General features: G+C 44.2%; 1 protein-coding gene across 4 annotated transcripts in view; it reads left to right on the plus strand.

The window, feature by feature from the left end:
- The window catches only part of pdcd4a (programmed cell death 4a), a 138,547-nt gene that overhangs the window by 41,174 nt on the left and 83,797 nt on the right, over positions 1-13,576 (plus strand). For 3 of the 4 annotated variants that reach the window (XM_060926667.1, XM_060926668.1, XM_060926670.1), the window contains exons 5-7: positions 3,484-3,708; positions 10,896-10,993; positions 11,154-11,268. In XM_060926667.1, coding sequence (XP_060782650.1) covers positions 3,484-3,708; positions 10,896-10,993; positions 11,154-11,268 — 438 coding nt within the window. Of the gene's footprint in view, positions 1-3,483; positions 3,709-10,895; positions 10,994-11,153; positions 11,269-11,452; positions 11,739-11,875; positions 11,923-13,576 lie in introns of those variants that run through there. The other variant, XM_060926669.1, reaches the window with a different exon arrangement.

The following is a 13,576-nucleotide window of genomic DNA, read 5'->3' on the forward strand; positions in this document are numbered from 1 at the left end:
AGGAGACATGCTGTCCTGCCGTCAGAACAGCTGCTATATGGTCCTCCACCAGCTCGATGGCCTGATCCAGCGACGCCAAGTGATGGCACTGGACCCACTCCGCTGTTCCTTCCGGAAGTCAGGCGATGAATTGTTCCAGTGCCACCAGGTCGATGATTCCCTTGGCGTTGCAGTTGTCGGTCCTCAGCCACTGCCGGCAGGCATCCCTGAGTTGCTGGACAAACGCGAACGGCCGGCCGACCTCCTCCAGGCGCAGCACGCAGCAGCGCTGCTGCTGCTGCTCCGGGGTGTGCCCCACACGTTGGAGGATGGCCCTGCGGAGGTCGGTGTAGACCAGCCGGCTGTCAGTGGGGAGCTGTAACGCGGCCAGCTGCGCCTCGCCCTGTTCCACCGGCCAACCCCATGCCTCTGCTGCCTGCTCAGAAAGAGCGAGGAAGGCTTCGGGGTCGTCATGCGGACCCATCTTCATTAGGGTGAGGTGGGAAGGGTCCACGGCGGTGGTGATGGTGGACCCCACCGACGCGAGCATGTGCCAGAACGCCTGGCGATCTTCCTGCTGTGTCAGCACCAGGGCTTCGAACCGTTGTTCCTGCTCCTTCCAGAGGGCGACCAGCACCTGGTGCTGGCTCTGTTGGGCTGAGGCGAGGGCATGGACCAGGTCCTTGAAGGGGGAGGACTCCATGAGGCTGTTCTCTTCTGTACTCCCTCCCGGGTTTCAGCACCACTGTGGAGATAGTTAGGGTGGGTGGAGCACAGAAGCGCGTCAGGCCAGAACTGAGTTCGCAAAACCCTTTTTTATTTTAGCTTTTCAGCTTTTAATTCTTCTCCCACGCATGCGCACACGCGTGCGTGTGTGTGTGTGTGTGTGTATACACACACACACACACACACACACACACACGTGTTCTTGTTAGGGGAGACCTCCCTTCCTCTGCTCTCCCTCTCCTCTTATAGGGCGCGGTCACTGGGGAAGACACACAAACACGGGTTAATTCCCGTCAGGTGCAGTGATTCTGCCACTTACCTTCCCTGACTCTGTCCTCCATTCACAGACCGACACTTGACCACGCCCCCGCTGCCACAATGGTTAAGTTACATAAAGACACTAGGTGGACAGACAAAGGTGGAGTTTAATTTGAGGTGTGCACCGCACTCCAGGCATAAGGGACATGTAGCGCAGTACAGGGGCATGCTGTGTTTAGGGTAGCACAGGTGTACAAGGTCTGTACAGCAGCTTATATGTACTGGTCATGTGCTGCAGGATTGTGGGCTTAATGCAGCATATACCACTTTCAAACCGATGTCCAACCAATCAGTGTGAATGGCATCACCCGGGTTGTAAACAACGGGGCGGGACAAATGAATATCATTAGTTACAAATAGAAGCACCCAGTGCTTTCAGTGCTTTGTTCTGCAGGTACTTACAGTCACTTATGCTACATGCTTACACTCGCATGGGAGAACAGATTAACAACTTTTGAGCGCAAACTTGGAAAATTTACTGCAGTTTATTTTGAGCAGGTTAAACAAGATTACAAAGCTGCGTATGCTGTTTTTTCTTCCTTCACTAAAGTTACTCAGCATGTGCATGAGTTCTGGCTGAAGACAATGCAACTGACATAAAGCATATGCCTGTTCTTGCACATCTATGTTGTTGTTATTGTTGTTATTACTATTAGTACAACTTTCCATGCATTGAGTTGCTGTGCTCTATTTCTCCCAACACGGTCTTGTGTTTTATGAAGCGAAAACATGCACGAACACCAGCTCACACTGTTTTGCATGCACAGACAAACTTGCATGAGTGGTGAATTAAAGCCAGTGCAGAGAAAGCCTCACCTACAACAGGTTTCACATCAACAGCATACGTGCAGTGAGTCAACACAGGCACACACATGCACTGTCTATGAGCACTGATCTGAAGGAAAATTAAGGCGTAGAGATGATGCTGCAGCCAAGAGGAAAGAAAGTGTGACAGAGGAAGATGACTGTGCGTGTGTGAGATCTGCTCAGTTGCAGCCTGTGGGTTAATCGTTATGCATTTCTACCAGGTTGTGACCCAGGTTCTCTCCGATATGTCAGTTTGTTTAAATTGACAAAAAAATGGTTGGACATTGGTGAAATAATCCTGGTCCTGCCCTTATCATTGGTTTGAAAGAGCTAACAGATATACAGGATGTGTAGTGCAGATTAGAGACACTGTCCATGTAACACAGTGTAGGCATACCAGGCATACAGTGTGGGCAGACCAGCCATGTACTGTAGTGTAGGCATACAGGGCCTTTAGTATGATGCTGGCATGTAGTATTTCAAGAACTTTTGGACATTAAAGAATGGAGACAGGCGGGGTACTTTTGATTGCCATTTTTATTTTTACTTTTCACTTTTTGCTTTTCTGAATTCAAGTACCTGGGGTCAACTGTGCAGGAAAATGGGGGCTGCGATAGTGAGCTGAGAAAAGAGAGTGCAGGCAGGGTGGAGCAGTTGGAGAAGGATTTTGGGAGTTATTTGTGATAGGAAAGTCCCAGCAAAAGTGAAAGGTAAGATGTATAAGACAGTAGTGAGACCAGCTGTGATGTATGGATTGGAGATAGTACCCTTAACGAAAAGACAGGAGGCAAAGTTGGAGGTGGCGGAGTTGAGGATGTTAAGGTTTGCAATGGGAGAGACAAGGTTGGACAGGATAAGGAACGAGCACATCAGAGGGACAGCGCATGTGGAGAGCTTGGGAATGAAGCTAAGAGAGATGAGACTGAGATGGTATGGGCACATCCTGAGAAGAGATGCAGAGCATGTTGGAAAGAGAATGCTGAAGATGGAGCTGCCATGCACACGGAAACGAGGAAGGCCAATGAGGAGATACTTGGATGTGGTGAGAGAGGACATTAACGTGGTAGAGAAGGATGCGGAAGACAGGGAGCAATGGAGATGAAAGCAACGCTGTGGTGGCCCCTAATCGGGAGCAGCCAAAAGAAGAAGACGACTTTTTGCTTTCCTGCTATTTTATTACTTGATTGTCTCACTGAGATGCACGAACTCACACTCACAGGTGCGCACACAAACAGCTTTGTGCTGGATCTCAATTTCTTCCTACACACTGCTCTTTCTTCCTTTAAGCCCTCGGCCATCACTGTAATGGAAGACACACGCACTCGTGTGTCACCATTAATCAAACTCCAATGTGATCGCTTTGTCGCTCACATCCATTGGCCTTGCTGTCAATCACAGACGGATACTTGACCATATCCCTGCCTCCACATGGTGTATGGGGTGTGTAAAGCAGCATAGGCATACAGGTGTGTCGTGCAGTGCAGGCATATGAGGCCTGTACTGCAAGCATTAAAGGCGTGTAGTGCAGCTATACTTAGTGTGAAGTATAAGCATACAGGACGTGTAGCACAGTGCAGGCATGCGGACTGTGCAGTGAAATGTAGGTGTATGGGGCATGTAGTGCAGGTGTACTCATAGTGAAATCTGTGTTAGATGCTCCTGAAGGACCTGAACCTTGGACCCCGCCAGTGTGTCTTCCCCTCTCTGGCGGTGTGTCTGTCTCTGGAGTGTAAAGCCAGTCAGCGTGAGCTCACGTCTCGCCTGCTGTCTGACCTCATCACCAAGCAAGTCATTAATGAGGGCGAGATGACGACTGCCTTCAACCACACACTCTCACAGCTACCTGAGCTCATCTTGGATACACCGGATGCTCCACAGGTAACGCTCACTCGCACACACTTGCACATATACTTGTACTGCTATCTGAACTCATCCTGGATACATCTGATTCTCCACATTTTGCGTATGCGCGCACGCACACACGCACGCACGCGCGCGCGCACACACACACACAGAGTCATGGAAACTCATTCACCAAAAAAAAAAAAAATCATACAGTATGCTAAGGAGTTGCAGAAAAGTACAACCCCAATTCCAAACTAGATTGCATTTCTGCAGAAAAAATGCAAAGCGTGCTAGCTCAGCTGTAGCAAAGGGGCTTGATCGACAGTGTGTGTGTGTTTGGCATGGTTTAAAATGGAGATTTTGGAACACTCTAAAGCCTCTGTTTTAAGTGGCTCAGCACGCAGTGCAACATGAGACTGAGTTTTTCTCCTGAAACTCCATTCACTTGAATGGGGCCAAAAATGAATGGAAGTGAATGGGGGGGAAAGGGATGAGCGAAAAGAAAGGAAAAGACGAGTGCGGGTCATAAATGGCTGTATGTATGTGTCGAGGGAGCTGGCCTGAGGTATCACATAAAGTTTGGTGGGTCTCCGATGAAGTGTATCCGAGCAGGATGATTTGATTCGTGAGCCCCATTCATTCTCTATGGGAAAAAATGACAGAAAAACAAGAATGAGAGAACAGGTGTATCTATCTAAAAGCTGTATAGAAGCGCACTACACCAATTCATGCCAGACATATCAGAGTTGGAATGGTGTCTATTTTTTTTCAAGACAAACATTTTGTATTACAGGTCTCTGTGCTGTGCGGCTTATAGACAATTCATTTGGTGGACTCATGACTACTTGAGAAAAACATTAAGGAGAGTTATTAGCGTGCTTGCTAAGCACAAAGCAATCTGAAGCACAATATTGTTCTTTTTAAGTATTTATTCCTGTTCACCCGTTTTTGGCATTGCTGCCACTCCTGCAGCTTTTGAGATATCGACACCATTCCAATTATTCCAATTCTTAATTTCCCTGAGGGAACCCGCTCAAAGGAATCAATAAAGTTTTATCTAATCTAATCTAGCCTGAACTATGACACACACTGTTAATCTACCCAGCACCAGCTGTTGATCATGTGAAAAAAGATTTTGCAGCATGAGATCTCATGTCTGACCCAGTTTCTGTTGGTGACCCTCTGCCACAGCTGAGCAAGCACACTTTGCATTTTCTCTGCGGAAATGCAGTCTAGTTGTGGCTTGTGCTTTTTCTTTTTAGCATCATTGTGGCATTTATATGCTACACAACGAGGCATACTTATTTAAAAACTGATAAATTCTGTAAAATACTTGTAAAACTAGCAAAACTGTGATGTTAACAGAATATAAACAGCTGAGTTGCTCCAGGTGACCACTACTTGACATCATTGCATATGTCACCACCGCAGGAAGCCCATCTGGCATTTTAAAGAAAATGTATTTTTCTCGAACGCTAATTGGTCTTTGAAAATGAAAGTTTGATTTTTGAAATTTGCGACTACTTTTACTTAAAATAAGTTTGAGAATAAATTTGCTGGAGGATGTCTTTTTTAAGGCTTCTGCTAAAATGCTTAAAATGAGCAGTAATTTCACCTTTTCAGCAGTATAAGAACCCAAAGCACACCTCCAAACCAACAAAGGAATGGCTTCATCAGTACACTATCAAATTTGTGTAAAAACCCAGCCAGAGTCCAGATCTAAATTCAATCAAAAATCTGTGGGGTAAGCTGAAGATTGTGGTGCACAGGAGATGCCTGGCAAATTTTTTTTTAAGAATTGAAATGCTTATGCGAGGAAGACCTGGCAAATTTTGGAAAGAACCGGAAATGTTCCATTTCCAACTGAGAGTACGCTCATGCGCATTTTGGCTGCTGCTTCTCACTGGAAAGTTTTCTTTCTGTGTGTTGACACAAAATGAATGGTGCATGTTCTCCTGCTTGGTACATACTGCGGTGTGCTTGTTGCTCTCATCAACATCGGGGTTGTCCAGGGTTCTGTGTGATGATGTTTCTGTGCTCACATTATGGATCCCTGGTGCTGTGTTCTGAATGCTGTTACCTTTTGGCATTGTGGTGGCTTTTCAAGCTATGTGGGACATACCTGTGTGTGCCTCACAGGTGGGATTGTGAGCAGCTATGCCGATGAGTTACATCCTGACATCTTTTAGAGGATTTCTGTTGTTCTGTTTTCTATTTAGTTTAGTTTATTAGTTTATTTAACAGGGGCCATGTACAGAACAAGTCCCATACCAGAGTTAGCTATACAGCTAATTTTCATCTGTGGTCCCTGGGCAGGGGGCTTAAAACAAACAAGCAAACAATAAAACAATATGGACAATACATACACTACTATTGCCATTATGACTAGATATACACTAAAAACAGCAACATCATACTAGGACAACACAACATCACAACATGTAACGATGGCACAAGGACAACACACCTACACAGGACACTACCATCAATACACAAATGGCAACACAAAGCAGCACACATCACAAAATAATAAATTAATGATCACATCTTTGATAAGCCTTCAGCCATATCTTCAAGGATTTTTTAAATTGGCTGAAACTTGTACAGTCTCTAATATGAGCTGGAATTGAGTTCCATTTTTCTACTGCACTGATAGAGAAAGCTAATCGGCCAAATGAAGTCTTCCTGAAACTCCCATAACAATCACCTCTTACTGAAGACCTAGAGATCCTTAATTTATCTCTGCAAAGTGATACGTATTGCTTGAGGAGGTGGCGGTGCAAGATCATGGATAAGTTTATACATCAAGCACACATCAGCAAAACAGATAAAACTCTCAAAGGTTAATAAGTTGTGTTTTGTTATGATGGCACAGTGATGGTAATTTCTTGGGTTTTTTTTATCAAGAACTTTTATAGCCTGTTTGTAGAGGGTGGCTAAAGGTTGTAAGATGGTCACCCCTACCTGGGACCAACTTGTAGAGCAGTAAGATAGATGAGAAAAAAATCATAGAATGTAAAAACAGTTTAGCAGCAGGTAAGGGCAATTGGTGCCTGATATGCCTAAAATTAGCTAGACTAGCTCTGACACTTTTGGATATCTTTTTTATGTGCTTTTTAAAAGTTAAGTTAGAATCAATGATAACACCCAGATACTTGAAATTATCAACAGTATTGATCACCTCTCCCTTAACAAGGATATTGGGTTGTTGTTGTTTTGGGTCATGCCTCTTGATGGAAAAACACATGGCTACTGTTTTGCTCACATTAAGAGTAAGACAGTTAACTGTCAGCCAATCAGACACTTTATTTAACGCTGCAGTGAGTTGTGTTGCAGCTTGTTCACTCGTTTTGGCATGTGTGTAAATAACTGTAATCTGCATACATCTGAATGTAAACTTCTGGGCATATCAAAGGTAAGTCATTAATATATAGACTAAATAAAATCAGTCCTAAAATCGACCCCTGGGGGACTCCAATGGTGCTATTAGATAGGGGAGAGCATGTGTCCATAATTCTTGTACACTGCTTTCTTGAATCTAAGTAAGATTCCATCCATGTCAGGGTGTTAGAAGAAAGATTGAACTTTGAGAGTTTGTTTAATAGAACATTGTGATTAACTGTGTCAAACGCCTTTTTAACATCAAGGAAGACAGCACCAACAACACCTCCCCAGTCAAGTCTGGATTTAATTTGCTCAATAAAATAACAAAGTGCTGTTTCTGCTGAATGATTCTTCCTAAATCCAAACTGCATGGGGTGTAGTGGAAAATTACCATCTAAATAGGCTATCAGCTGGTCACAGACCACTCTTTCAGCTACCTTAGGCCAAGTTTACATTAGACCGTATCTGTCTCGTTTTCTTCGCGGATGCACTGTCCGTTTACATTAAAACGCCTGGAAACGCCAGGAAACGGGAATCCGCCAGGGTCCACGTATTCAATCCAGATCGTGTCTGGTCCGGTGCTGTGTAAACATTGAGAATACGTGGATACGCTGTGCTGAGCTCTAGCTGGCATCGTCATTGGACAACGTCACTGTGACATCCACCTTCCTGATTCGCTGGCGTTGGTCATGTGACGCGACTGCTGAAAAACGGCGCGGACTTCCGCCTTGTATCACCTTTCATTAAAGAGTATAAAAGTATGAAAATACTGCAAATACTGATGCAAATACTGCCCATTGTGTAGTTATGATTGTCTTTAGGCTTGCCATCCTTCCACTTGCAAGTGGTAAGTGACGCGCATGCCCGACATGCACTGGGATCACACACACAGCGGCTCAGTCCCAAATCACTGCTTGTGCACTTCACTCGCGCGCTCTGTGAGCTGCGCAGGGCCGGAGTGCACACCCTCCAGAGGGCACTCGCTGTTCAGGGCGGAGTGATTTGGAGCGCAGGATGCCTGCGGAGCCGAGCGTATCCGTGTATTGGCGTTGCTGTGTGCACTTGAATCGTGTATTGGCGTTGCTGTGTGCACGCTAATCGTTTTAAAAACGTTAATCTGATGATCCGCTGATACGGTCTAATGTAAACCCCACCTTAGAGATGGCTGGAAGAATGCTAATGGGCCTATAATTTGTAACATCAGTTACATCATCTGATTTAAAGATAGGAGTTATTACTGCTGTCTTCCCGGCATTAGGAAAATAACTTTGTTTAATGGACAGATTGACCAAGTGAGTAACTGGAGAAGAGAAAATGTTTGCGTACTTCCTAACAAATGCACAATCACAGTCAAAAATATTTTTTGCCTTAGAGTTCTTAAACTGGTTTAAGATTTTACAGATGATTCTGGTACTTCTAAGACGTTAAACAATGGTAGATCATTATTTGGTAATATAATGACCTTCTCTCTTGGACCAAAGCCTAGTGCTAGATTTTGAACTGAATCAATAAAGTAACTATTAAACACAGAAGAAATTTGGACTTTATCTTGAATTATAGTTCCCTGCACTTGTAATTCATACCCTTTATCTCTTTTATTGTCTTTCTTTAAAACTCTAATATTTTGCCAAATTTTCTTGCAATTACCCTTTGATTCATTTATAATGTTAATAAAAAATGTGCAACTGCTGAAAAATTCTCCTATCATTGGGTAATCCAGACTTAAGTGCAGTTTTCAATGCATGTTTTCAATGCCCTTCGCGTCATTAAGTTCCAAACTTGTTCACTAAGCCAAGGTAAGTTTTGCTTTTTTCTGGAGTATGTAATATTTTTACTAAATTCACTTTTAACTTTATCAGTCATGGTCATTAAACTCTCAGAAGCCTCATCTAGGTCCCTAATGGAAACAATCTCGTTCCAATTCAGTTGCTTAAGCTGGCGTTCAAATTCACCAATGAGCCTCTTTGGTACAATTTTTAAGGTCCTTCTGCTTTCCTGCCGGTACATAAACCTTTGTTTTGTTAATTTCCGTGATATTAATATCAAATTATGATCTGATAATCCGGTCAAGAAATTGAATGTTTTTATTATTCTTTCTGGTTTGTTACTAAATATTAAATAAATCTGTGTTTGTGTTGATGGTGTAATTCTGGTAGGACCTTGAATTAATTGTGTGAGGTTAAATTGATTTGTTAAGTCTTTAAGTTTCTTTCTTTTCGACTTATCAGTCCAATTTATGTTAAAGTCTCCAAGTAAAATTAATTCTTTATTTGTGTTCATTTCTTTCAAAATGTGTCTTAGGTGTTCATAAAACATAGTATTTGATGCAGGTGGTCTATATATGCAAATGACAGTGAATGGCATATTGGAAGATAAGATCATTCTTACTGCCATGCATTCCATGTCCATACAGTTCAATTCAATTTCATTGCAGTTTATGGAGTCTTTGACATACGTCAATAGTCCACCTCCTCTGCCAGACTTTCGATCTTTTCTGAAAATATTAAAACCAGGCACTAAATATGCCGTGTCAGATGATGAGTCTGTCAGCCATGATTCTGTCAGGCAGAGGAAATCAAGATTCGAATCCATTAGTAACTTTTCAAGTTGATCAATTTTTGGAGTGACACTTCTAATGTTTAAATGTCCTCCCAATAATCCTTTGGGCTTTATGTGCAGGGCCCACAAGACTTTTGCATGATTGGTTGTTTGAAGAAGCAGAAAATTGCATTGTTTATGAATGGACGATTTACTAACTTTACGTACTTTGCTAGTCGCTGGAATCATTCCACTCACACTTGCCGATGTAACACCCAAGGGAGGAGATGGTAGATTATTGCCATTTTGTTGTTGCCTCTCATTCAAGGGGCTGGTAGTATCGACAGTACCTTGTCTGGTGGCTGCAGTAGCAGACCATGGGTCATCACTACAGTTGAAGTTAGGCCCAGGGTTTTGATGGACATTGCCTGCAAGTAGTAGCGCGATAGCAAGGTAGCCGAAGGATCTCCTTAGTTGTTGGGATGGCTTTTCTCTCTCCGTGGATCGAAGCCGGCTCGTCAGGGATGCCGCTTTCCCATGGTTTAATATCGTGGAAAAGAGGATAAATTGACTCCGTGAATCAAAGGTAAAAACATGTTGTTTGCTTTGTTGTTGGTTTGATGTTATCCAACAGCAACGCAGAGACAAGAGCAGAAGTGTAACAATGTAACTTATGACTGTGGCTCTGTGAATCAAATCAGTGATCAATCCCCACCGTTTATCCTTGATTGTAGGACAAAAACCAAGTATATTATTGAATAACTTTGTAATAGCGTTGTCGGCACCTGCCTTGCCACCGGTGCGTTCCGCCATGATCAGGCCTCTCAGCCCGCTCCCACGCAGCCTCCCTCTCAGCCCGCTCCCGCGCAGCCTCCCTCTCAGCCCGCTCTCGCTTATTACTGTAAAGCAACCTTGGGTGTGAGAAAGGCACTGTATATGTTGTTGTTGTTGTTGAAATACTGCTAAGTCAAGATGTGCAAAACTGACTGACTTGCCCAAAAAGATTGAGTGTTGTGATGGAGCTTCAACTAATTTATTACTATAGAGTGTGCACACTTTAAGAACCAGGTTATTGTAATTTTTTTTCTCTCTCCCCTAGAATGTTTTTTATTGTGAATTTGCAAATTATAAATTGAAGATGGAAAAAGGTTCTGATATGGCTTATCTTGGTTTCATATTTTACATCACAAAAACCTGACATGTAAGAGGTCTGTAGGATTTTTATATCCACTGTACATGTATGGGAGTATAGTATAGTTCAGTGAGTATGTTGAGTGCTCTCTCTCCCTGCCCTTCAGATGCTGGGTCAGTTTATTGCTCGAGCCATTGCTGACCACGCCCTTCCCATGGACTTCCTGGACCAGTACAAAGGAAAAGTGGACTGTGAACATGCTCGGTATGTGTCTGTGCTTGTGTACAGAGGACCATTGCGTTGTGTATAGTGTGTTAAACACAATGTAGTATTAATGTCATCATGTACACATTAAAGGATGTGAATTAGAATGCATCAGGTTAAACCTTTGCATGATGGAAAATGTGTGTTGTATGTGTTTCAGGGCAGCTTTGGACAGAGCATCAGTCTTGCTGTCCATGAAAAGAGAGACTGTGCGATTGGATAACGTGTGGGGTGTGGGCGGTGGCCAAAGACCTGTTAAACTTCTTATCAAAGAGGTATGAGGGGGCATGTTTATAAATTCATGTAAATATGAAACAAAATTTGTAAGATGAAGTCTGGAGTCAATAATCACAAAGATTGTTCACTGCTTCACATGATGCAACTAGAAAAGATGCTTGAATATGCTGTTGCTAACACTCCTCTTTTCTCTCACGGAACAACCTCCTGGATCCTCAACAGTCCGGCTTCAGAGCCGGACACTCAACTGAGACTGCGCTTCTCTCTGTCAGTGAGGCACTTCATGTGGCACATGCTGCCTCCCTCTCCCCTGTCTTGATTCTCCTTGACCTTTCTGCTGCATTTGACACTGTTGATCACCCCATCCTCCTGTCATCCTTATCAGTTCTGGGGATCTGTGGGACAGCCCTTGATTGGTTCAAGTCCTACCTCTCCGGTCTCTCCTTCCAGGTTACCTGGTCTGATACTGTATCAACACCATGCCCACTTACCACTGGCATCTCTCAAGGTTCAGTCCTCGGTCTGCTTCTCTTCTCCCTTTACACCCAGTCTCTTGGTCTGATTATCTCTGATCGTGGTCTGTCCTACCACTGCTATGCTAATGACTCCCAATTGTTTCTCTCTTTTCCTCCTTCTGACACACAGATTTCCACTTGCATCTCTGCTTGCCTGCATGACATCCAGAGCTGGATTGACAACCATCACCAGAAACTCAACCCAAGCAAGACGGAGGTAATTTATAATCCCACTCCATCCTCTCCACTCCTGGACATCATCATCTCTCTGGGAGGCATCTCTAAGTTACCTTTACCCAGTGCGAAGAACCTAGGGGTCGTGTTCAACAACAAACTGTCCTCTTCAGTGAACATTACTGCAGTGACCTGGACGTGTAGATTTCTCCTCTACAACATCTGAAGGATCTGCCTTTTCCTCACTACCTATTCTACTCAGCTCCTGGTCCAAGTACTGATCCTCTCCTCCTTGGACTACTGCAACTCTCTCCTTGCTGGCCTTCCAGCATCTGCCGTCAGACCCCTGCAGCTCCTCCAGAGCGCTACAGCTTGCCTGGTCTACAATCTCCCTTGTTCTTCCCATGTCACCCCTCTGCTTGCCAACCTGCACTGGCTACTTGGTGCAGCTTGTATCAAATTTAAGACATTGGTGCTAGCTTACCAGGCTGTCAAGGGGTTAGTAAGGCCAGCATACCTCCAGAGTCTGATCGGCCCCTCCACGCCAGCCAGATCCCTGTGCTCTGCTACTACTGGTCACCTGGCCTCTCTTTCTCTCCGCTCCTGCCCAGTCTGCTCAAGACTGCTGTCTGTCCTGGTTCCCTGTTGGTGGAATGGCCTTCCCATTGAGGTCAGAAGTGACGACTCCCTGACCACCTTCAAGTGCGGACTGAAGACTTGCTTCAGTTCAGCCTACTGCCTTTTTGTCAGTGCTTCTTCTTCTTCACACTGTTTTGCTTCACGTGGAAGGGTCAGCGACATGAATTATCTTCCTCCATTTCTTTCTGTTCAGTACATCTCTCTCTTGCAGTCTCTTCTTCCTATCATCACTCACACAGTCTCTCCACCTTCTCCGCTGTCGTCTTCTGCTCCTTCTTCCTTCAACTGGCTTCTCATAGATGGGCTTAATGAAGCCCTCACTCCTGTATGTGTCCAAACCAGTGCAGTCTCATTTCCTTCACTTTCTCTCTGATGTTAGGGACTCCCAAATGTTTCCAGATGTCCGAGATGCTGACCTCTTCTGCTCCTCGGACCTGCCTGAGCCATCCTGGTGCCCTGTGTCTGGTTGGAGTCTCATTGCATTTCTCCTGTGGAGGACGGCCCCATATGGACAGTTGAAAGTCACACTTGGAAGACGCTCTGGACACTTACAGTAATGCTTTTATGGCTGAGGACTACAGTTGACTTGCTAACTTTAGGACTGCAGTTGTCATGAACAGTTTTGCACTCAAGTTTCCATCAATGAAGAGTTTATAACATCAACGAAACTGACTTCATGTTAAAACTGTTAATGTTATAGTCAGGCTGTCTGCTGTTGCCCAAATGAGGATGGGTTCCCTTTTAAGTCTGGTTCCTCTTGAGGTTTCTTCCTCATGTCATCTGAGGGAGTTTTTCCTTGCCACCGTCACCACAGACTTGCTCATTGGGGATAGATTAAGGATAAAATTAGTTTATGTTTTAAGTCGTTCAAATTGTGTAAAGCTGCTTTGCGACAATGTTTATTGTTAAAAGCGCTATACAAATAAACTTGACTTGACTCCTTATATCTTCACTTTTCTTCTGATCTCTCAGGCTGACAACCATTATCCATCTTAGCATTCTCATTTCTGTTTTCTCA

Source organism: Neoarius graeffei, chromosome 7 (genome assembly GCF_027579695.1).
Source record: "Neoarius graeffei isolate fNeoGra1 chromosome 7, fNeoGra1.pri, whole genome shotgun sequence".
In the NCBI taxonomy this organism is placed as follows: domain Eukaryota; kingdom Metazoa; phylum Chordata; class Actinopteri; order Siluriformes; family Ariidae; genus Neoarius; species Neoarius graeffei.